Genomic DNA, 26,206 nt, shown 5'->3' on the forward strand with positions numbered 1-26,206 from the left:
TAATAAAAAAAAATTCAATTATATCTCGTGACTTTACATATATATTAATGACGTATACTATGATTCATAAACTGTAATGTTATTTTCAACTAAGAACGCAACAACCCCAAAACAAATGGTCAGTCTAATGATCGGTTCAATCACCTTAAATCTAAAAAAAAAACAAACAAAAAAAAACTACGACCTAGCTGGATTACATGATGTCTTAATCTAAACACGTGTCTATCTTTAAAAAAAAAAAAAAAAATAGGAAACCGCTTGTTAATAGTGTTTAAATCCCGGAGAAGAGGCGTTTCCCAGTCTGACAGTTTTTTGCCCCCAACACACGCACACAAACACACACTTTCTCTTTCTCAGCACAACACACACGCTCACTGTTCGACAATCAGTTGGTCCAGTCTGTTTTTTTTCATGCAAGAGAGAGGTATGCAGGTGAGTGTTTCAAGGTTATAGAGAATGTGTTTAGCAGCCCCACCGTCTTATGCTTAGAAAAAAAAATTCCCTCCGGAATCCGTAAAAGTTTTCCCTAGAGATCTTCATAAGCCGAGCTAACAACCCTACAGGGGGGGTTTTTGGATTATCGTTCAGAGGGTCTCCAGCTTTTTTAAAATAAAGTCTCCTGCTAATCCTTCTTATAATGAGCTACCGTGTGTGCTAAAAAAAAAAAAAAAAAAGGATGCATCATGATTGATGATCAAGGCCCTACAGGATATAAAAATCGGTGGCTTTATAAAAAAATCGACAACAACTGTATGGAGAAAAAAAAAGCATTAAAAATGGCCAACACTTAGGTCCGAGAGGAAAAAAAAAACATACAAATAAAAAAAAAAAATGGTAATCAAAACCAAGATTTATACCATGTTGTTTCACTCTTGAGCTGCACTGATTGAAACAAGGAAAAAAAAAAAAAAAACAGACATTCCCTGCAGTCACCACTCCAGCGGTGTTTGCCGTAAGACTGCGAGTCAGTCACACACATTCACGCACGTCTGTACCCCGGTGATCGTTGCCATAGCTGCGCTGGTTTGAAAAAAAAAATGATAAAAAAAAAAACAAATAAAATAAAATGTAAAGAAATCAAGACCTCCCATTTTTTTTTCACAGGTGTGAGGTAGATGAGGGGGGTGGGGGCTTTAGGTATCCTTGATTGGGGAGGGGGAGGGGGGAGACATGAGGGTCAGGGGTTAGCGGTGAAAAGGTTCACCTCTACGGGCTGTTTTCAGGATTTCCTCCACCTCTGGGTCCGGGGGCCACGCGTGTGGGGCTCCTCGGGGGAGGAGGAGGAGCCCTCCAGGGGGGACGAGCCGGAGCGCTCCTCCTCCTCCGGGGGGCAGAGGTAGGGCCCGGTCCCTGGGCTGAAGGCCGAGGTAGACGCATGTTGGTCCTGAGAGCCTGTGGCGGGCGCCAGCGCCTTGTGGGGACACTGAGCCACCATGTGCGTGATGCTCTGGCAGTAGTGGCATTTCTTTGGCTGGGGGGGCAGGCCACACTCCTTGGCATGGTGATCCAGACCTCCACAGTTATAACAGCTGGAGAGGAGACAAAGTGGGGAAGGGAGAGTGTGTGAGATGATGACCAACATGTCCAAGGGCAAGAAGTTCCTGTCACACCGTTTCTTTGTTTCATGCAACAGAACACGGCTACACAAATTGAGATATATATATATATATATATATATATATATATATATATATATATATATATATATATATATATATATATATATATATATATATATATATATATATATATATATATATATATATATATATACACTACACACACACACACACACACACAAGTTATATATTTTTCTATATTTAAAATGTAAAATAAACTATTCCAAATCATTATGATGTGACATTTGTTTGGGGGTCTGCGCCAAACAAATATGTTTTCTCACACCTAGAGAACTAAAGCCAGGACATCTCCACAGTACCTCATTGTGATACCGTTTTATTTTAATCCAAAAATGTGCTCCTACAGTTCGGCGATTGCGATGATGTGGCCATGTTGCAATCTTGATAATATTTCAATTGACTGAGTAGACAGTTTTAAAATTTGAGACCAGTTCGATAAATGACCGCTCAAAAAAGTAATCCAGACACTGAATCTTAAGATTGCTCACGGATCCTTGAATGCTGTGAAAGTTTGCAAATTTGAGGGCGAAAAAAATAAATCATTTTCAAAATAAACACAGCTCACTGAAAACAGACACAGGTTGCAGAATAAGGTATACCTCAGTATGAAAATTGACAATTATCATATTGTCTACATTTACTTTTCTATTATAACAGTGTAAAAAAAAAAATGTTTATCATGTATTTATAAAGTTTCACGTCTGTCAGAACATAATATTTTGCTAAACTAACTTAGTGCTGAGTGAAACTGAGTGAAGTGCTGAGTGCTGCCGCCTCAGTGCCGACACTGACAGCAAGTTAACCTTGATCAGTGTCTCAAACTATGGGGTGATGGGTCCTTGAATTTAAATAATTGAGCCTCGAGGGTTGATATTTATAAAAAGGTGTGTGAAAACCCCGACGTCGTCATAAAACATCAGGGGCCCGATGCACAAAACTCACAACTAAAACTGTATGCACAAAAGACAAAAGATGTGAATTTACATTTATAAAAGCCGTGCATACAGCTCATTTAGATCTATTTTATAAATCTCGAATCATTATGGAAAAGCTGGTGCACAGGCACAAGCTTCGTTTCAACTCCCCAAACGATCAATAAATGTCTGCAGTCACGCTGTTAAACATCCATTTGTGTATCGATACTTGTGCGGCTCCACCAGTGATTAGTTCAATAAGCAGTGCAGTTTATCCGTTTGTGTGTCATCAGAGAGGTTCTGTACCTACATATGGTAAGATATGATAATAATTATCTAAGTCACTATAATAATATTTACTTTGTTACACAGCGCTTCATAAATCAGGCTCATTTGAAAAGATCATTAACAGGAAAATAATGGTTCCATCATGGTCCAATAGTAAAGCCCCTCACTCATAAATCATTCATAACGTTTTACGGACACCTGTAAATAATAAAATAATCTGTGAAATTGGTAAACAACCTATTGTCTTATATACATCATGGCCTGCTCACTTCGACCTCAACCATCTCTGAAGCACCTGCTCTGACTCAGCTTCACCACTAGATGGTGGTATGACACATGTTATTGCTCCGGATCGGACAGGCGCAGCACTCTGTGGTGTGCCAAACTACACACTGTTATTAAATCTGACAAGAAGCAGTTGGCTGCTGAAAGAGTGTAAAGAGAAAAAGTCAAGGCAAATGTGTGCGGTCAGGATGCCACCAACTGTTTTGACAACAAATCAAACAGACTTTTTTTTTCCCCCCCGCTACAGACGCAAGATGCTTTTATTGGAGGCTCGATGAATAAAGATGTCTCCTGTTAGTGTTCAGGGTTTTATTTGTTTTAGTCTGTCGTGCAACGTGTAACACACCTCAGGCCTGATAGCTGAGACAAGGCACCACATCCACTGTTTATTGTTATATCTACACCAGCGTAACACACAGAGTTTTATGCAGATATTAACTGAAGGATTTAGCCAGAAAGAAGTCTTCATGCAGAGGCTGAAAGCAGCAGACGCTCGTGATCAAGAAACGATAGCTGGCGGGCTGCCACTGCTTGAGAAAACAAATCATGACGGGTTAAAGTCTGTTACAGTCTTTATTTCTTTTTTAATGATCTCCAAAGATCTTTGGATCAAACACAGTCATAGGTGCACCTGAGTGCATGTTTATCACGTGATAGATATCTTTGTTAATTTGCGATGCCTCCTTATTGAAGTCAGCTACTTGGTTACAGTATTAAATGTGTAAAACCTGGGCAGTGTGTTATTATCAAGAGCTGGAGGCAAGTTTTAAGGATGAGTTTAGCAAGTGTCCTCTCAACCTGGATTCATAAAATGAACTAGATTAATTGCATTAAACATATCAAATGAACAGCCCTAATCGCAAAACAATACAATATGAATAATTATTTATTCATCTGAAAAATTCTTTAAAATAAATTCAACACTGTGCTCGTCTTAGATTAAGCAAAGGGTAATTATAAGACAAACTGTTCCATTTCAGATAAATTGATTTAAAGGTTTTAAACTATTATACATAAAACAAATGTAACTAAACAAAAATTATGTAAATTGTTTATAATATTTAATAAGAAATCATTCACACTGACGCACTTCTCTTTAGCAGTGCACACAACAGACAACAGGTTGCCACGTCTTCATTTTACTTTCTAATCAATAAAGATTAAATTTGTATTCTGAAAAACTCATTTATAAAGTTACTGCCTTGAATACCTCGTGTTTAATGGCAGGGATGTGCAAAATTTACCAACTAAACATCGATATTGACCAATTTTAACAAAAGTGTCCCATGTCATCCGTTTTGTCGCATCAGCTTTCAGATGAATTTCACTATATATAATAAACAAATACAGTAAATGGTACATTTATAAACTTAATTAAACTTTAGTTAATAGTTATTTCACTTTTTACAAACTTTGAAATTATTCATAAAACATTTATTTGCTTTGTTTTTGCAAAAGTTGCAACTGATGTTTATAACATTTTGTTAATTGTTAATAAATACTGGGGGTGAACAGATTTTGCTTTTTCAGAACTGATACTGATTATTAGGAATCAGAGAGACTAAAAAAAGTTCTATATTCGGTTCGATTTTCATTCGAGGTAACAATGAATCTCTTTCGAACAACCAGTGATGGAATGAACCTTTACTCAAGTACTGTTCTTACGTAAAATCTATTATTTCCATTTTCTGCCACTTTATGTTCATTTATTTGACACGTTTATTTACTTTCCCAATTCAGATTATTCCGTGGTTTAAGTCTATGAACGGTGACGTGTCCATCAGATGTCGTGTCGCGGGACACTGAGCGAGAGGATGTTGCATCAGAGCCAAGGTATTCTTACATTAGCTTATTTTCTGTCAGCAATCTGACAGATAGATCAACGATACCGGTAATTGGAAAAATGCTGAATATCGGCTGAAAATTAACTACTTAATATTGCTTAATAAATGACTTGTAAAGCATGTGATCCTTTGTTAACGCTGAAATAACTGATAATTAAAATTTAATTATGAATGTCTCATTTATTAATCGTGGTGAAGATTGAATAAAATTAGGCAATTTGTTTAAAGAAAACAAAATTGACAAAAATCACTATTGGCCTAATTGTGATTTAAAACAGTCCGTATGTGTGTTGGCCCAGAATTTAACCAACTGCAACCTTTCGTTCATGGCGATTCATGAGTAGCATGACTAATTCATGAGTTATATGGCATGAAAACAAACCGGACACCACCTCTGACGCCACGGTTATGAAGACTACAGAGCTGAGATCATTTGAGGAATAACACACACACACACACACACACACACAGCAGATATCAGAAGACATTTCCTTCATCAGGCCGGACTTCAACAAGCTGCTGCTTTCATGATCAGTCCTCTCCGTTATTATCACAAAAACTGAATATTTCAAACACGATTTCTTACATCCAACACCTTCAGGCGACTGCAGAGTGCCGGTGTGAGGAACGGACTGCACAAATCCTTGGTTGCGTGTGACCAGCAGGGGTCAGAGCAGCGGCACTGCCACAGGAGCGCGCTCACAAAGACTGATGACATCACAGGCATCTACCTGCCATCACTGAATCCAATACTGCCTTGCTACCACCTTAGTAGAAGGCAGAGACACTTGACCTAACACTGGCTCAATTATCCCAAATAAACTGAATTATTCAGCTGTGTAAAACAATCAGGGAGCCTCCTCCGCCTCCCAGATACTGTTTCCTCCTTTCCAACAAAAGCTTCTCTTTTCACACCTTGAAAAACTGGACGGCGCGAGGCTGCTGCACCGAGGCAGCTGCGGCGAGGCGACGGCGAGTGGCATAAAGAGTGGCAGAGCTGGACTCTCTGGTGTAAATGCAGCCCTGTTGTCATGTGATGCCCTCCTATAAACACATATACTCGGCTGTACGTCACTGTCGATCAGAAGGGAGGACGGGGGGGAAACGCAGCCGCCCTCTGCCTCAACCGTCGGGCGTTTTTCTCAAGCAGCTCCATATGGCTCTCCTCTGACGGGTTTTAGCAAAGCACCCTCCAGGATTTTGCTGAGGACAAAACAATTGATTGAGCTGGTGCCGCATTGAGATGCATATAAGCCCAATCCATCCCTGTGCTAATGCCGTCCCTAATGTAAAAGCTGGCAAATTGATTTAAAATAGCGGCAATGGCAGGCAAAGTGCTCTATTCAGTTCCTTATTATGGTGCACAATAACCATAGCAACAGGCATGTACCCGGGCAGATTGAATAGATTTAATCTATAATCTCAGCCCACTCAGAAATGGCTCGCCGCGGTGAGATGTACATATAACATATGTCTCCTTCAGCTATAGGCAGAGCTGCTTTATGGAAAACAAAGCTCACATACGATCAGGTTTTGCTGGTTGAAGCTGGTGGGGTGTGCGTGCACGCACATGAACCGTTTCTGCAGACACAGAAAACCACTGTGATTTCTTTCTTTCTTGTCATTTTTCTGGTCACTCGATTTTTTTTCCCTGCAAAACTCACCGGTCTCCCTTTGGTTTGCGTTTCTGGAGTGGGACCTTCCCTTTGGGTCTCCTCTCGCTGCCTGCACAGGGTCCCCCACCAGGTCCGGTCACCCGCAGGGACTCCAGGCCCTTGGAGGACTTCTTATAGGTGAACTCCACCTGTTCGCCCTCCTTTAAGCTGCGGAAGCCCTCCATCACCAGTTTGCTCTGTTGGGAGAAAAAAAAAAAAAAAAAAAAGCAATTATCCATTAAAGAGTGGCAGGCGCTTATAGCAAGATGAGAAAAAAAAAAAAAAACACACAACACACGAGGGAGTGTATCTAGTTCAGGGGATGCAAGGATTGTTGTAGGCTGCAAGTCTGATGACAGTTGGCTGAAATCATTCTGAATTTCAGTGAGAAAGCATAAAGTTACGCCCACTTTTTGAAAGGGTGATTACTGCGAAGATCTAATCGGACATAATAAATATTCTAACGGGCCACTTAAATGTAAGAGCTCAATTCACTGTAACGGCAGTAAGACGATGGACGACTGAGTCATTCATTTTGTAGACGTCCACGTGTCCTTGGATAGCGTCAAATCATTTGGGAGCCGATTAATAGCAATTTGACTATCTCCAGCAAGTCATTTTTTAGAAGGCTTTATATCCGCAGTGCTATACAGAATGTGGACTCTTCTATCATGACTGGTTCTGCTGGGTATATATAACCTTGAATGATGAAGTGAGCAGACAAAGACCGCCTGCTTTATCTTGTGAAAGGTACAGAGAACCTCCATCTCGAGCAGAAAAGGTCATTTTTTTCCGATGAAAAGACTCAATTTAACGCCTTAGTTCTTACGTCATGTCCACAGAGTATGATGCTCGGCCTTAATGTTGTACAAGCCCCACACCTGTCAGAGCTCATTTACAACTTAAATATTGAAAAGCTGTCTGGGAGCAGAAAGGCAGAAAGAAAAGAAGTCCCAGAACTATTGTCAAAGAAGAAGCAGCGCGTATCGAGACCGAGAAGTTTGCTGTAGGCGTTCGCTGCAAACGCAGCGGGCACAACATCCAGCAGCGTGCGCTGCACACAGAGGAGACATCGTTTCAAACATGGCGGACTGACTGTATGTGGTTTGCACCAACTGCCATGACAGTCTTTATCTCGCACGCGGCGTCCTTGCTGTGCTCCCTTTATCTACTTTTCGCAGAGGCACCACTTCCTATTCCTTCTGCAGGAAGAAAAAAAAAAAAAAAAGACAAGCATGTCGCACCCATGCAATCATTTTCTCCGAGCAACATCCACCATCCGTCTTATCGGCATGATCGGCATAATTGATTTAGTCACTACATAACCACCGGACGATGATTTATGTCTTGTTGATCGCACAGCCCGTACAGCTGATACGCCGTGCATCCATGACCTTCATGAATCGCAGCGAGCCCTGCGGATCTCGGCGTAGGTAAACACACCCACACAGGCACGCAGTGCGCAGAGCAAGCCTTACTACCTACTATACGACAAGGGCCTAAAAATAACACGCGGGGCTATGTGTGAATTCTGCTGTAGAGACAGATGTGTAGGAGACAGGAAGAGAAATGAATGAGCAGAGGGAATCAGATGTGAAACTAGAGGAAGGAGAGAAAATGTTCTGGGCAGCAGAATTCTCTACAATGTGTCTGCAGTTACAGGAAGCCGAAGAGCCTCTATAGGTGGTCTATTATTAGACTGAAATGAATATGTAAGAGACTGAAAGGGTGGGAATGTATAAAACAGCGAGAAGAGGGAAGTGTGAATTAATTACAAACCAAGAATAGTAGGTGAACTTGCGGCGCTCTGATGAGCGTCTGTCAGACTGCTTCTGCGCAGCGACATAAAGGTAAACGTGTCACAGCGAGATGCATCCGAACTGCACAGAGAGAGAAAACGCATGCAAAGGAAAAGAAGCACTTTCTGGTTCATTGTTTGCTTCTGAGAACAAACCAGGAAAAAAAAAAAGTAAAATTGTTTCCTTAAGTCACTTTTTTTTTTTAACAATTAAATTCAAATAAAACAATTAATAAATGAAACAGAGTCACACTCTAAAATCCTAATGAAATATTTGCCTTTGCATCAATTAGCACTGATTTTAAAATCCACAATACAAACGGCTGTGACACCATCTCACTGCAAAATGTTCACAAAGAAACTCTCACTACATGTAAGGATGTAAAACAGGCCATGCATTTCGTAATGCATGAAAGCTTCTCAGGATACATCAATTCAATGTCACCAGCTTATATTAAATTAATCAGTTTAAGGTTTAAAAGGAATTACATTTTAGAAACATTATTTTCTGAAACTTTGGGTGACTTAAATTAGTTTGCTTGGCTTTCCATAAGTGAATAAAAGTTTTGTTTCACGGCCAATATAAAACAATTTTAATTAAAAATAAAAGAATAGCCTGGTATAATTTATTTTCAGATTTTTTTTTAACTAACACACTTTACCAAGGGGCCATGAACTATACACTGTCAAAATGGGTAATTCCTTCAAAACACAAATACAGACATGGACATGTATTTGTTTTGTTTCAATTCATTTTAAAATAATGTGTATGTTTAGATTTTTATTGTAACAGATGGTTTTTGGAACATCTGTCCTGAATAGTTCTCAAGACGAGTAGCTGCAAATTCAACAGGGCACTCCACAGATGTCACACCGAATCAAAGCCAGTTGTGCTTCGAATCAGAACAAATCCAACATGCATAATAAAAACATTTATTTTGGGGTTATTCCTCCTAAAAACTGTCTTAATATCAAACTTCTTCAGAGACATTCTTCCCCCTTATTTACACGCTTTTATCCACAGTTTATACGAGGGGAAAATCGCTGCGATAGCGCTGGTGTTCAGTACATTCAGATTCATTCTCTCTCCCTCAGACGTCATTTCTGATTCTCTCCCTGCAGTTAGCAAAGGATGGAGCCAGGGTCCCTTTTTGATTCCAGTCGATCGCTGATGGACGATTTGTCCGTTTCGGGCTGTTCAGGTATTGGATTTGGCTATGAGGAAAGGACGAGGAATCAGGGAATGGAAACGAGAGAATGGCAAAGACTCTGCGCAGCAGATGTAAGGGGTGGAATAAAAACAGAAGGGGCGACAACGCGAGACACAAATTGAGCCTGTGGCTTTATGCGGCCAATAGAGGATCAATATCAAAAACGCTGTGCTGCAAAAAAACGATGAATAGGTAGATTCAATTTCTTAATTAAAACGGTGATGGCCTTGTTTTTGGGGGTTTTTTTTTATAAAACAACAAACCTCAAGCAGTCTGAGCCCCGTTTTCAAATTAAAACAGGAATTGATTTCATGATTACTGTCATTAGACCATCCAAATGACTGAAAGGCATTCCTGCGGCAGAAATCAGTACAAAGCAAATACAATTTCTTTTTTCTTTTTTTTTTTTTAAATGTGCCCATCCCCCACAAAACAACACGCATTCTGAATAATGATGAATAATCATCAACTGCTCTTCAGGCTGTGCGGCACACGAGCCCTTCCTGTTCCTCTCCTGTCTTCAGTCCACCAGCAGCTTGTCTCTCCAGGTCAAAGTTGAGTGGTTTGTCTCAGCACCCTACCCCCTCTCCAACCCCGTCAATGCCCACAATGCACCAGTGAGGAAACCACACAACCTCTTTTGTTCTGCAGAACTGCAGGAAAACACACACACACACACACACATCTCCAACATGTAAGAGGTGGTGTCACACTCATGCCTTCATGTCTCGAAAGAGTTTCGTTCGTGAAGCTCGCAGCAACTCCACAATTACGTAATGAAACGCAGCATGTGGATCTACGTGAGAGTGCGTGTGTGTGCTGTTGTATCCATGCGTCAACATGTGTGAGAAAAAAAAAAGAAAAAAAAAAACTTCACAAATCAGAACCTGTAACCCGAGTCCCCTCCTCTCAAGTGACCTGGCGGGTGTCCTGACCCGTTTCAGTTTACGCACAGAGGTCAGGAAAGGGCACGGCCGGGGAGAGGGAACGAGAGAACGTCAGAGAGAGAGAGAGAGAGAGAGGGAGAGAGGGAGAGAGAGGGAGAAAACAAAATGGAGGAGTGGCCTGGAGCAGGGGGGTGGTGGATGAGGGAGGGGAGTTTGGAGGAGGAGGAGGGGGTTCATGGAAATGCCTCCAGCGCATTCTGTTCAGCTCCAATGGAGGAGCAACTCCTGATCAGTGGCTGGACCTGGGGGGAGCCCAGGAACAAAACCCCCATTTGATCAGGAGCCCCACAGGTCAGCCGCAGAAATCCGGGGGTCAGCGGTATAACCATCCCAGCACCACCCCCTGCCCGACTGGCGGACCACACCAGCTCTCAGCGCCTCGACGGCGACTGTCATCCTACAAAACCTGATGTAACCGAGCCAACAAAATGGACACCGACACACTGTAAAATGGCTTGATTATGCTTACGAGCTTCCTTATATGTAATAAATATCTTCCTATAGCTCCACGTGTGTGTGTGTGTGTGTGTGTGGCTGTGTGTGGGAAGGAGCCAGCGATCAATACAGCATCCTGGATAGAAATAGCCCTCCTTTTCATCAGCCAGGCCCTCGTCATCACCAGGCCCAGCAATCGATACAGGAAGCTGTAACGTGAGGGGATGGGGAAGCGGAGAAAGGACACCCACCGCCCTCCACCACCACCACCACCACCACCAGCAGCCTCTCTCCGCGGCGACCACCGGCTATGGAATGGCTAATTATGGGATGCTTTAAATCTGAGGTGGCCCACGCAGAGCCGCGCGCTCGATCGTGCTCGTGGCAGGAGGAAAAGGGGGTGTGCGTGTGTGTGTGTGTGTAGGGGTGAGCGTGACGGAGATGGCGGTCACCATGTGGCGTGGTGCCATTAAGTAGCTTTTTACACACAGGAAATGCTAAGTGGACAAAGCTGGGCCACATCAGCTCAGATGGACATAACCCAACAGGATGCATATAAACCAGAGAAGAAAGAGGAGAGAGAGAGAGCGAAAGCTGGACGGAGGAGAGAGAGGAGGAGGAGGAGGAGGAGGAAGAAGAGGAAGGGAAAGCACAAACACGCCGACATAAAAACCACCAACAGAGCCGCTCTTATGACGCTGACACCCAAGCCCTCCTCAACACGTTGTCATTAGTGGCCCCGACCTTTGAACCCCACCCAACCCCCATCAAACACTTAAAAGCCTTCATGTTTCCCCTGCCTCAAATTAACAACATCCAACACCCCCCGATTATGACTGGGGCAAATATTTGATCTGGGGGAGGAAGCACTAGATCATCTTGCTACGTTTATCAGCACGAGAGGGGAAATGAACCTCGCCGAGGTGACTGGTGATAAAACACACCGCCTGCTACTAACTGGACCCGCTCTGAACAGGAGCGCAGCCACAGAGAAGATCCGTTTGGCTGTTTTTACACAAGAGGCTGTGTTAAAATAAATAAATAAATAAATAAAAATAACCTCTGGAGGAAGTGACGTCAAGTCACAGGAAATTATTAATCGACTCCATATACGCATGTTAATTTGATATTCGTTTATTTTTGCACATTTGTTTTGTCCACAACTTAAAATACTTGACTTTGCACGTCGGGTCGCAGCGGTACGAGATTTTAACCGTATGCAAATATCACAGAAATAGGTTTCCCGGTACACGTTATCACACAGTTATTATTAGCATTAATATTATCAAAAGTTACAATCGCAATAGATATGATGACGCAAGGTTCTTTTTCTTTGACTGAACAAAGGACATTGTATCCTGAAAATACACGAAACTTTAAAATACACATATTTTTCATACAAACAATAATGTGATAGAATTCAAGCAAATACACACGGTACAATAACCGTCCGTCTTCACGTCACGTATGACGTGATACCAGTATGATACCAGTAAAACGCATCAACCCTAACTTGTACATAGATTTTCATTCATGTTTTTACACTTGAACCCGTCTTTCTCACACCACGGTCCTGACCGTTCTTTGTTCTCAACCATTCTTTCTCTTTTGTTGGTTCTCACTCTCAGCTGCGTGTCTTTTCCAATGTAATCACGTCGTAAGCTATGAGTCACATCCCTTTTTTCATGTCCCCATACTTGGTCAATGAAGCTGGTTTTGGTTCAGACAATATTTCTAAATATGCGGGGTGCATAAAAAAGTAAAACATTTTTTTTGGGGGGGGGGGTACTTAACAATAAACGTGCACCACGATGTGCAGCGTTAACACACTCTGTCACTATTAACTGTATTTGTCTTTAAGTTGTGTTAGCTGTGTAATATTATCATTGCGCACGGTTCAATCTAAATCATTATCTAATTGATTTTGTTCTAGCGAAAGGCAGCAAGTACTTATTTTCCCCGTCTCTATACTTTGGCACATGATACATTATGGGTCAAACGTAATGGAAGTGGGATGATGGTTATTAGCTGCTTGCTTGTGACTGATATGAAGAGATAAACGTTAGTAAAATATGATCAAAAACAGGTTCATCTAGCTACAACAAGATTGCCTCACCATCTGAGTCTCATGTTTAATGAAAACCATGTTTAGCTGAGAAAAGTTATTTTATGTCTTTCTCTGCCTTTTTAAATAGCATTTGTGAAAGTAAAGCAAATCACTGACGCATTTCAAAACACTGTTCAAAACAACTGAAATCTCTCCAGACATATTTTTACACATCGGCTTTGTATCTTTTCCACTTCTTATTCTTTAAAAAGTGTTCTTGTCTTTTACATTTTTAAAGATGAAATGACTAGTCAATCAATTATGTCCCGGAAACTAATCTGCAACTAATTTGAGAACTGGTTCATTGTATTCATTTGTCAATTTTCAAGACACAAAATAATGCCAAACATTCTTCAGTTAGAGCAGCTTAAATGTGACAAAACTTGACTTTTTCATTAAAAAAAAAAAAAAAAAAATCTTAACTACATATCTTTGACTCTGGTAGAAAAGAAACTGAACAAGTCATTTTGGGCTGTAGAAAAGGAAAACAATGAATACAGAAAAAAAAACCTGCAGGTTAATCAATGATGTAAATAATTGCTAGTTGCAGCTCGGTCTGTTCAAAGACGGATAAACTGTTTCGTCTCCTAAGAAACCGTCAAAACTAAACATAACTCTGCATGTTTGTCTCAGCTTTAATTAACGTTTGTCTCAGTAAATGTTTCAGTCTGTCTGGATTTTTTTTTCTTTTTTCTTTTTTTAAATCAAATGAAGTTAAATGATGTGAGGGCAGCAAACACAGGCGAGGCTGTGTGGGCGCTCTCTTTGTGTTTCAGGTGAACTGCGACTTGTTTTTAGCCCCCTGCTCTGCTCGCTACTCCGCCACCTTTCCAATTACCGATCATCTCCGCTGTATGTGGCCCGCTCCTCAAAAGGAAGTCACATGACTGGTCTTTCTTCTTCTTTTGCATTTTTTGATGTGCAGTGGAGAAGGGTGGGTTCAGTTGGAGGAGGTGCGGGGGGTTGAGGTGGGGGGTGGGGGGGCTAGTGTTGCTGCAGGAGAGACAAAGCCTGATACTGGCTATCTGGAGGCAGAGATGGGTGGGGCCTGCATGCCAAACGGTGACACGGACCAGAGGTTAATCTCACTAGGGGCCCACTTTAACCTCGCTACACAAAACACACACACACACACATACACACACTTTCCTGCGTGTGCGCACACACACACACACACACACACACACACACACACACACACTCAAAACCTAAAACATCTTACAATGGTTCACATGTAGACATCAGCAGCCGAGTGGTTCGGAGAAAGAGAAGTAAGAGCCTCACACACACACACACGCGCACACACACACTAACTCGTACTCACTGGCTCCATAAATTGAACACACACACTCTCTTCTGGAGGTTTCAGGAGAGCAGCAGCCGCAGCAAACTGTTCAACATTTCAAACTGATTACCGACAAAGGGCAAGCAGCCCCCCACCTCACCGCCACACACACACACCCCCACACCCCCACCCCACCCAACGCTCCTGCCTTTTTGTCTTTAAAGAAATTCCTCTTTTTTAAAGAATGCCCGAGGAGAGAGCACCCCCCGTGTCCCAGCAGGAACTCACGCACGCATGCACACACACACACACACACACACACACACACACACACACACACACACACTTTCTGTCTCTCTCTCACACACACGCACACACATACACAGAAAAACACTCAAGTCCAGGTAGAGAAGAGGTTGACAAACAGATATAATGAAACAGCTGTGTGCGTGGAATCGCTAAACAGAGAAGTAGAGTGGCTGAAGAAGCTTAATTACACCCCCCCCCCCACCCCCCACCCCCCCCCACACACACACACACACACACACACACACACACACACACCTTCCAGAGAGGAAGTGATCAGATAGGAGCTCCTGATGAAGAGGCCTCCCAGGAAGAGAACTCGTGGTCGGGCGGGGACCCTCTCGCTGACTCATACGCCCTCCCTCTCTTACCTCCTGCTCCTCTACTCACTCACTCACTTGTCTTTTTTCCCCCAACCTCTCGCTCATGTTTTCCTCCTTCGGCTACCAGCTACCCCACCCCCGCCCGCACCGCCCGCCCCCGCCCCCGCACCGCCACCCCTCACCAACACTTATTTTTTCCCACATCCCTCCTCTTTTCCCTCTCCAAGGCAAACTCCTCCTCTTTCTCCTGTCCTCATGCTCCCTCTTCCCCTCCTGCTCCTCACTCTCTGGTGGCACACACACACACACACACACACAATAATAAGTGTAATGTGGGAACAAACCTGCACTATAACTGACAGCTAACCTTGTACCACAAACGCAGAATACTTCATGACCTTTTGTGCGAAGCCAAACTCTCTTTCAAAAGCCATACCAAAGGTCTGTTCCATTAAGCTGCTCTGCATGCGCGGAAGTCACTGATGTTAAAGTATTCGTATCCTCACAGAAAATATTCCTTATTACAGAATTTACATGCCGTAGCAACACAGAGGATAACAAGCAGGATTTTAATTCCACATTTCCCAAACACAATAAAATGGCTAAGTCCAAACAACTGATTGAATTATTATCGAAATCACAATATCTAAATGCCAGAAGCTAAATTTGCAAAAAGCAAAAGCTAAATTTGTGACAAAATAATGGGTTGTTTTTCTTGGTCTTTAGGTGCAAGTAAATAGAGGTACAACGATTAATCGATTTGTTGCCACCTTAAATTAATCATGTACTATTTTGATAATTGCTTAAATCAGCTTGAGTACATTTTTAAGAGACAAGGAAAAAAATGTCCTGATTTTGTGATTCCAGCATCAAACAGAAATCTGAACATCTCTGAGTTGTGGGCAAAACAAGACACGGTAGGATGTCCAGGGTATATGAAGCTATCAGTGTCAGGATTAACCTGTCGATACTGTCCCCATAATCATCTAAATATTCTTAAGACTTTAAAAAAGGTACATTATGTAGTTTTGAGGACAAACCTTCAGTCGGACTTAAACCACGACTCAAACAGAATAAACTCAAACTGGACAACACAATTTCATTCTCACTTCAGGCAGCGTGCTGGGACCTAAATACAGTCTGAGGACCGCTTGTTTATTCAGTTCTGAAAATATATACATATATATATACATATATTTTTTATAAACACAGTTTTGAGTGAAATACAATCTAAGAATCTTTGAATACTTTGTCATAAATCATGAGGTCTTCTTCTTGCATGAATAAAGGATAAACAAATGGTGGTAACCTTTTTTACTTTAGAATCGGTAGCATTCACACACATCTGATTTAACATGTTTTCCGGGGTGTAGTGTTTACTTGTTCAGGCCAACTCAGAATAAATCAGGAAACCGATACAGAGGCTAAACAGCCGACAGCTCGATTCACAATAATCCCGATGAAGAAAATTCACCGCGATCAACTTATTGTGTGCATTTTTTTTATCCGATCCTTTTGTCATAGATGGAATCTTGGACCATTTTCCCGACACTGTATAGACCCAACTAATCAATTAATCGGGGTTAATAATCAGCAGTGGAAGTAATTATCAACTGCAGCGCTGTAAGAAAGCGCTGCCTGTTTGGTAAATCATCTCGGCTTGAATAGATGCAACAAAAAAAATAATCCCCCTCACTAATCTCAGTCATAATACCTGTCAAAATAATTCCTAGCATACCGCGCAGCCTTAGCATCAATGTGTCCAACTGGCTGCAGGCTGACAGCAGAGACACACACAGCGTACAGATGAATGCAAATACTGGCAGAGGAATGGCGTGTTTTGCATTCAATATGACAATGTGCTTATGAATGCATATTGTCCGCCCTTTGTGCTGAATGACAGCTGTATTGTTGTAAACACGAAGCCGGAAACGCTGGGGGGAAATGGACTAGTGTAAACATAAGATTCACTGTATGCTAGTTAATTCTTCTATAAGGACTTCTGTGGAACAATTTGCATTTTTTAATTTTTTATTTCTTTTAACATGGAAAATGCAAAATTTAAGAGAGTCGTAGCTGACAGTTAATAATCTCCACACCTTTAATATCTATATTTTCTAGTTAACGCTGAGCATTTCAGACCAGATCGAGCACTGGACACATATTACCCACAGACGCCTGCATGGCACCAGTCTGCTCTGTCCTCTGCATCCTTTTTTTTACAAACTGCCAACTTGTGCACAGCTCTTGAAGCACTTTCCACCATCTCTTCGAAAAACATCTCTGGCCAGCAGGGAAATTAGGGAGCTGTGAGGAGGATGTCGATAGATGCAGTGGATGGAGCCACAATATGAAAGTATCAATCAGAAATAACTAACACACACACACACTTACACACATGCTGCACTGCGCACTTTACTTTTAGCCTCTCTTTGGAGATCGCATGTGAAAAACTGCATCCACACACACAAATAAAAGGTTAATAATAATAATAATAATAATAATAATAATAATAATAATGATAACAATAATTAAAGTATTTCACGCCAGATGATCTGTGCTAGTGGATCCACGCACCATCCATTTATTTTATCGATGATTAATTTCAGGATTAATCAATCATTCAGTCTGTGACCAAATGCTTCTTTTTCCCTTTTCTTTTTTCCCCCAAAACATGAATTCTTTTCATTTACCATTGTGGATGAAAATGAAAAGCAGCAAATTCTCACATTTAAAAATGAGCTGCAACCAGCTACTGAAATTGATTTCGACTGACGTATTAATCACTGCAGCAGCATTAGCACTTATTAATACAGTCCAAGGTTCACTTTGTAGTTTTGGGGAAAGACATTTTAAATCAGAAGAGAAAGATCCATTACGCCTAAATAAAACAGAATAAACAAACTTGTTTTCATGACCGACCTTAAAGAACAACACCGTTTCATACTGCTTTACTTTGTTTTTATGTGGTGGACCCTGCCACCTTTCTAGCTTCAAACAGTGGGCCAAATTTTCCTCTGAGAGAAGCTTGTTCATTCAGTTATGGACAAAATGCATACTTCTGAGTCTGTATTATTACCTAATTAATATTGTAAATGCTAAAATTCTGGTGTCAGTAACTACATAGTGCCCCTTTAATTGTGTCTCTATTTCTTGTATATCTATACAGATACATATTGGTCACACACACTATAGTTGTCCATGCTCATATATTTACGATTATTTTTATGTTTCTGGACTTTTAAAAATATTTTATTCTTATGTCTTACTAGCCTTCTCTATTTATATCTTCTTTACATCTATAGTGTGATATCCTTTTCGAGAAGAGGCAGCTGTAACAAACCCAGTTTTCGCCTCAGGGATCAATAAAGTTTTTCTGACTTCTGATGATCAGTGCCATGACAATGGAAACCAATGGAGCAAAGGTCGACACATTGCTTAAAACGTAAGTCTCTCTTAAACAAATGTGAGCCCTTTTTTTCCCCCCAGCAAATTCACCGCAGAACTCTAATTATTTTACACACGATGGCCAAGTATCGATCCACATTTTAGTTCACATAGTATGTTTATAACGATCAGAGAAAAAAACAGGTTAAGGATCATTTAAAATGTGTACAAACACCAGAATAAAAAAGAGGCGAACGCAACAAATCGCAACAGAAACATCGATCCCCATTTCATCACCGCAAACTGAAGCACAACAACACTTTACCATTTTTCTTGGAACGCAACTTAATAAAATAATAATAACAAATCACAACCATCAAAGTTTCACCATCACCACAATGAGCCAACAAGGACATAAACGAAAGCTGCCTTAGTGAAACTATAATTCCTCAGCATACTAGTTTGCCTGATGCTGTCCAGCGGCCCCATCTTTTTTTATTCACCACTACATCACTGCTGACGTTTGACCCCTGATGTGCCCGCCCCCCTCTTCCTCCTCCTCCTCCTCCTCCTCCTCCCCCCAACCACCACCAGTTCAGCAGCACAACATCCAGTGAGCCCACAATAAAGACACCTCTACTCCAGAGGAGGGTGTCAGATGAAAATGGTGAAAATAAAAAAAAAACTCTCCTCGTTTCAAGTATTTTTTAAGGCCACTTTACAGGACCGTAAAAAAAATAGAGAGAGGGGGGAGACTGGAGGCACGGGAGGGACTCCACTAACGCCTCTCTGTTTTGCTGCAGAATAAGTGGAAAACAAGGCCTCGGACATGAACTCCACGCACAATAAATCAAAACAGAACAGGCGGGTGGAGAAGCAGGCCAGGCTTCCACATCACAAAATGCAATAAGGATGTAGCAGCAAAACAACAGCGAGGGGGCCGAACAGCCTCACATAACACAAACCATAAGGCACCATCTGACCTTCCCTTTTTTTCTTTACTATTATCATCATCATCATTATTATTATTCAACCAAACATGTTTTTTCAGACATCTCGGTTGGCCGGCTGGATGTGAGGAACAGCTCTGCTCGTCCACCAGGGACCAAAGTGTGAAACTAACCGTGTCACAGCCACACGACATGTCCTCCCTTCCTTCCCTCCACAGTGCAGAGGGGAGGGCAGAGCTGGACGCATGTGTGCTTACAGAGGACACTTAGCATGTTTTGGGGGTTTTTTTTGTTTTCTTTTTCTTTTTCTTTCCCTCCAAGCCCGGTGGACAACGTGTGATTACACAGTAACGTGCTGGGTAATGCAAAACATCCAGATGATACAATGTGGCTACAGGAGAAATGAAAGGGGGGGGGCTCAGGATGGGATTGAAAGCTGACAGTGAATTGTTTTTTGGGCAGGGGGAAGAAAACAAACTAATTGTATTTTTTTATTTCAAAAATTTTGGGGGGACAGAGGCAGAGGAGGACACACTGCATCATCATCATCATGATCACCAGCAGCAGCAGCACAAAGCAGATGTTTGCTCCTCGAGGGTGTAGGTTTGTGTGCTCGACTTCGTCGACGTCAAACTTACTTGGTGGACGAAAACATCCAGAGGGGGGTCGACGGGGCTCCCTTCGCTGCTGGTCATTGAGATAAATCCGAAGCCCATGCGGACGTTGAACCACTTGCAGAAGCCGGAGCCCGACAGGATCTGAGGTCGAGTCCGGTCCTCCTGCTCGGCGGACTTGGCGGGGTCCTCTCCGCCACCTTTACCCGGCCCTCCTGAAACAAGAGGGTGGAGGAGGAGGAGGAGGTGGTGGGTCGGGGCACATGAGAAGCAAGTTAGAACATTTTTACAGGCTCAAGGACAAACAGCATGCAGGGGCGGCTGGGAGATACGGGTTTATATACGTTTAATGGGCTCGGTTGCGTAAAAACAACTTCTTGAAGGAGAAGAAGAAGAAGAAGAAACAGCAGAAGAAGAAGAAGAAGCGTGTGGGGGGAATCCCCTCCACTTTGCAAACACGGGGCTATGTGAAGTTCAGGGCCGGTAGAAATTTCCTCCGCTAGTATTTTTTTTTTTTTTTTCGACACCACGGGGGCGCGTGGTGCTGCGATCTGGCGTGAATCGAGGCTGGAGGAGAGGACAAAAAAAAAAAAAAAGTTCCTCCGTGACAGATGACCGCCTCGGATCCAGTGCACGGCCCGAGGAGGTGCTCGGTGCTCGGTCGGTGCAACTTGTGGAGGGATACATGTATATTAGTCTCGTGCATCTGGAGTTGTGCACGCTACGGGATCCGAGAAAAGGCAGGTGTACACATGGCTCCTCGAGCACCCTGCGAGTGTGCACCAGGCTGAGCACCCTTCACCATGCAGCGGGGTCTGAGACACGGCGGAACGCGGCGGAGGGGCACGGTGCTCGGCAGGGGCGGCTCGGGTCCATCTACTTGCATTTTCCCTTTTTCTCTTTCTTTTTCCCGAAACGTTTGAAACAACAATCAACGTTGCACCTTGTCCCCCTCCACCTCCACCCTTCTCATTCTCTCTCCTTTCCTTTCCTTTCCTGCCCCCTTCCCCTTTTTTTTTCCTCCTCGCGCGAGCACACATAGGAAGGGAGAGGGGGGGAGAAAGAAGAAGAAGAAGAAGAAAAAAAAACTAAAGAGCAGAAGATAAGGAGATGGAAAAATTAAAACAATAACAATGATAATAATTTGCAGAATAACCTTCGGCCATGTTTCCCCGCGGACCCTCTGCGCCCAAGTTGCGATAGAGAAGCTTCCTCTGCGAAAACGGGCTGCGGTAGTCACCATTAATCCGACATCCTCGATCCCATCGGTCACCAATTTAGCTCGCATGGTACGGCGTGCTTTCTGCCTTTTGATATTTTTGTCATGTCTCTCTGTCTTCCCTTCCAATCCCTTCCTCACTCGCACCACCTCTGTACTGATCTCTCTCTCCCTCTCTCTGCCTCCCTCTCTCCCTCTCTCTCTCTCTCTCTCCTTCGCTCTCATTCGCTCTCGAGCTGGCTGTGCCCGTTCCCGTAGTGGGAACACGTGACTTTGTCAATTACATGCTTTCTTGGTACTAATTTCTGCCCCTGCGAGTCCAGGAGGAAGAGAGAGGGATAGAGGGATAGAGGGGAGGGAATCGGACTCGCAACTCCCCGCGCGGCAGCATCGCCTGATCGTGACAGTAAAAAATAAATAAATAAATAAATAAAAACAACAACAATGATAATAAAAACAAACAAACAAAAAAACAAATCGCAGTGTTGGATTGGATTGTGCTGCTCAGGATCAGGACTGTATCATGAAGGAGGGTTTGGTTGAAGCTACATAAGGCTATTATACACTGCGAGATTAGATTAGATGGGATTCAATTAAAATGTAATGATTCCTTTGGGGGAGATTGGTGTCGTCATAGCAGCGGGAGAAAAGACAACAAACACGACACACACAAAAAAGAAAAGAAAAAGAAGAGAAAGAGGCAAGAAGTTTGAAAAATGTGCAGAAGGCTGTGTGTGTGTCTGTCTGTGTGTGTGTGTGTGTGTGTGTGTGTGTGTGTGTGTGTGTGTGTGTGTGTGTGCTCTTGTATTATGTGCTCCTTGGAGCTGGAACCATGCAGCAGCATGTGAATAGATTTTTGAAAGAAGTGTGCCTCTTCCCTTGCATGTTGTTGAGTCAGAGGCGAGCCCACATGGCCTCATAAGATACCATAAATACCAGTGCAGTGGAGTCACATATGAGCACCACACTGCAGCGCAAACAACAAATAACTTCTAAGTTGTTCCCCCTTTCGTCAAGAATAGCCCGGTTTTATGTACGTATACATACGTATGTATCCAAAAGCTAAAAGATCTGGTGAGTATTTGCCTGTTTGAAGCAAAGTCAACTCATGCCACCACGACACAGGGACACAGGGACACATTTGTTTGCATCCTTGTCTTATTTTACGTCACACCAACGAGACAGTGAGACAAAAAGCAAAATTTTATTTTACCCCCAGAACACTTGACTCGAATGCACTAATACGACACAGAGACCAGCAGCACACTTCTTTTCTGTGTCTCCTCTGTCTTATTTTTCTCCAGACAAATACAATCCCACCAATAAGACATGCAGACACAGAGCACATTGGTCTATGCCTTTGATTTTACCCCAGACTACAGACTCGTGCCAACATGACACTGAGAGCACATTTGTCTTCATTATTTTTCTCAGTCTATAAGCAAAATACCTGTAAAGAGTCCTGATTTCTAGAGTCTGACTGACTGAACTCTGAAGTCTTAAAATAGCACACTGAGACAGCTGAATTCCCTCTAACCTGACACCAGAATAACCAGTAAACACACTGGAAAATTTTTTTTTTTTTTTTTTTTTTGAATGCAATGCTCATTTTTTTTTCTATGCTTTCCATGCACGCACATGTTGTTCCTGAGCTCATGTTTCTAACGTACGACCAGTTGCCCCCTCCCAGCATCATAGTGGGCACCAGAGGAGAAGCTGAACTCACAGCTTTGGAATGTGACTGGAAAAGCCAGAAAAACAAAACCTGAAAAACTGTTCGGTCTCCTGTGATGTGCTGTTGTCAGTTCAAAAAAGAAAAGAAAAGAAAAATGTTTGAAGAAAAAAAAAAAAACATCGATTAGCCAAAGACAGCAGAGACGACTTTGAAGAAGATCTCGACCGTTATTTAGAGAGACGTGAGCGCTGATGATTAAAGCGGTGGCTGGGTTTTAGAGGACAGCATCGGATGAAATGTGAGAAGGTGTAAAGGGAAGATTTTCGGACCAGATTACATTCAGAAAAAAGCTCGATTTAAGAAAGTAGTCCCAGTAAAGCAGAAATCTGGCAATTAGTAATGTTTCTTGAAGTTATGACCTTTTTAAAGGGTCATTTCATCCTTCTTTATTCACTCCCTGGCTTACAAATAATATAAACATTGCCCTTCTGTGTTTTTACTGTGCTGTTTTTGCCCCTTGGTCGAATGTCGATGATTTTAAATGTGCTAATCTGGATTGAACTGAATTGGTGTGAAATTAGTATATAACTTTTACTGATGCCTATTACATTAACGAATGTTCTGCACATATATCAGGAGAAAAAAAAAAATTAAAACAACATGTCAAATCTATTCTTTAAGAGTCAAACTTGGATAAAATCAAATTTAAGCTGCACAATCAAGTTCTCCTTTCAGTCCAGCAGCGTGGTTCAGACCCTCCAGAGGGGAGAACAGGTCTGACCAGGAGCTGCAGACCACACAGCACATCACCAAACAAACCAGCCTGAAAAATAAGTCGGCTCATTGAGAAACTTCCCATCTTATCTCACGTCTGCCCCCCCCCCACCCGGTGGGGACGTTTCTTTCTCAAGGGGTTATTCCCGGGTACGAGGAAAGAGGAAAAACACGTTGGAGGAATGAAACAACAACAAGCTCCCAAATCTCCACCCACCAGAGCTAAAGAGCCCACCCTCCGGAATTCACGAGCTTTTACCCCTACCCCCAATCCATCCATCCCAGCCCCCGCGCCAAAAAAAAAAAAGAGAAAAAAAAGGGCCTGTTTTTGAAGATGCTTGTAGAGGAGGCCTCCGCAGTGGCCATAGAATTACTGTTTGGGTCACAGGGTTGGATGCCAGTGTCAGATGTTATCCACTCACTCATATCCTGACAGGACCTTTCTGATTAGGACATAGTGGTCGGCGGAAATCGGCGGCGGTGCAGCTCGCCTGGCATGTGTGCAAAGCTAATGACGGGGGGAATAATTTAGATATGGGTGGCTCTGGGTGTGCCTGTTAGTCAAAGGAAGCCACTGAAATAGCAAAACGGAGATTAGAGGAGATTTTTAAGACACCTAAAATCAATGTGGGGGCCTTAATACGGCCGAGGAAAATATTTGTAGTGTGAAACGGAGCGGTGGAGGGGAGCTGATGTCGAGATGTATGAGGACAGGATGTTTGAAGGAAAAACACGTTTGATTCAAGCTTTACTGAAAATATCACTTCTTTCTTTACGTTAGATGCTCGTTTTGTGATCGACACTAACTGCAACAGACTTTGGCAAGTGATTTATTTGTCTTTATGCTACAGGATGAGGTTGTTTTCAGACTTCACTTCAGCTACATTTTCCACGGTTTTGTGCAGAACACGGATTCAAAAAAGGGAACTTTTCTTACATAGTTTGCACCTAAAGTGACTGATCAGTGTCTTCATTTTACATTGTTGTTTTTACTTTCACTTGAGTCTCGCTGTAGCCACCATCTCATTTGATATTTTAGCGTCTTCAAACTTGCTCTGACTTTGGAACAATCCTTTTTCCCTTCTTGTTTATGTGGACTTGAACTTAAACAAGCAATTTTCCTTATTTCATTTTTGCACCAAAAAGTTCCTGATCGACTTCCGTGTTTTACATTGTTGTTTCTCCCACAGTTGAGTCTTTCTTTTGTTACACTATTATTAACCGTTTGATTGTTTCCAACTTGTTTAAACTTCCTATTAATCTTTTTTTTTTTTTTTAACTGAAGAAGAGAAAATACATGAAACAGCTTGAGAAAAAATATTAAAACTTCTGTAGGTTACGTTTTTGTTTTACCTGTAATCAACCGAACTGTAAGTCTTCCTTGAACCCCTTTTTCATGTATTGAGTAATTATTTTCAAACCAGCTTTAACTCTGTAAATACTCTGTATGTATATCATTTTTCACTGTATTATTTGTGGAGACCATAAAGGCTAACAATAGTCACCTTTCTTATTAAGTTGTGCCAAACAGGCTCCTGATCAACATCTGTTGTTTAAGTTGTTATGTTTCTGTTGTTAACTTCTGCTTCAGCCACACTTTTATTAACCATTCGATTGTTTGCTGTATCTTCAGATCCGTCGTCTTTCACTTTTGTGGAAAAGAGCAAACAGACCAAAAAATAGCAACTTTTCTTATGAGCTTCTGCACAAGAAGTTTCTGGTCAAACTCTTTTGTTTACATTGTGTCTTTTTCTTACAGTCAAGTTTTCTTGATTGGTTTATAACACCAAGTCAGTCTTTTTTCACTTTTTTATGTGTGGGGTAAATCAAATAGACTAAAAGGTGCCACACTTCTGAAGAAGTCTGCACAAAAAGCTACTGATCAACTGAAGTATTTTATATTGTTATTTTCCTTGTAATCAACCCAACAGGAAGTCCGTCTTCAACTGTTTTGACTGATTTTTTGAATTAGTGTTGACTTCAGATAAATCTTTTTCAACTGTATTATTTGTGGAGAAGAGCATTTAGGCTAAAAATTGAAAAATAAAAAAAACAAGAGCGAGAGAGACATTTTTCTTATGAAGTTCAGGAAAAAGTTTTTTTATCTACATCATACGTTTACATTCGTTTTGCATATAATAAATCCCACTAAGTCGTCTTTCACCCATCATTTTTTCTACCGTTTGATGTGCTTTAGATTTCCCATTTCTGTTTGTAGACACGAGCATGTAGACTAAAAAGAGACATTTTTCTCATTAAGTTTTGCACAAAGTAAAAATGTAAAAAGGCAGTTTATACTTTCTCGTCTTCTTACAATCAACAGAACTGCAGGTTTTCCTTGAGCCAACTCTTTATTGACACTTTGAATGTTTTGTCAAACGTGCTTCATCTCCAGCTTTATCTTTATTTGGAGAAGAGCAAATAGTCTGTAGAAGAGATCATTTTTACTACGAAGTTTGGCAAGAAGTACTTTTAGAGTTTACATTCTTGTTCAACTCCAACTGGAATTCTAGCCCACTTTTTATTTGCCCCTTGATTGTCCAAAGTTC

General features: G+C 41.9%; 1 protein-coding gene across 1 annotated transcript in view; it reads right to left on the bottom strand.

Annotated features, from left to right (window-relative positions):
• Positions 1-717: 717 nt before the first annotated feature.
• lin28b (lin-28 homolog B (C. elegans)) overlaps positions 718-26,206 on the bottom strand; it is a 29,500-nt gene continuing 4,011 nt past the window's right edge. Inside the window, exons 2-5 of the mRNA XM_037086615.1 lie at positions 20,014-20,204; positions 6,636-6,823; positions 1,205-1,529; positions 718-1,015 (exon numbers count right to left, since the gene is read on the bottom strand). Of these exons, the coding sequence (XP_036942510.1) occupies positions 1,220-1,529; positions 6,636-6,823; positions 20,014-20,204 (689 nt within the window). The 3' untranslated portion in view covers positions 718-1,015; positions 1,205-1,219. The remainder of the gene's footprint in view (positions 1,016-1,204; positions 1,530-6,635; positions 6,824-20,013; positions 20,205-26,206) is intronic.

Source organism: Acanthopagrus latus, chromosome 22, assembly GCF_904848185.1.
Source record: "Acanthopagrus latus isolate v.2019 chromosome 22, fAcaLat1.1, whole genome shotgun sequence".
Classification (NCBI taxonomy): Eukaryota; Metazoa; Chordata; class Actinopteri; order Spariformes; family Sparidae; genus Acanthopagrus; species Acanthopagrus latus.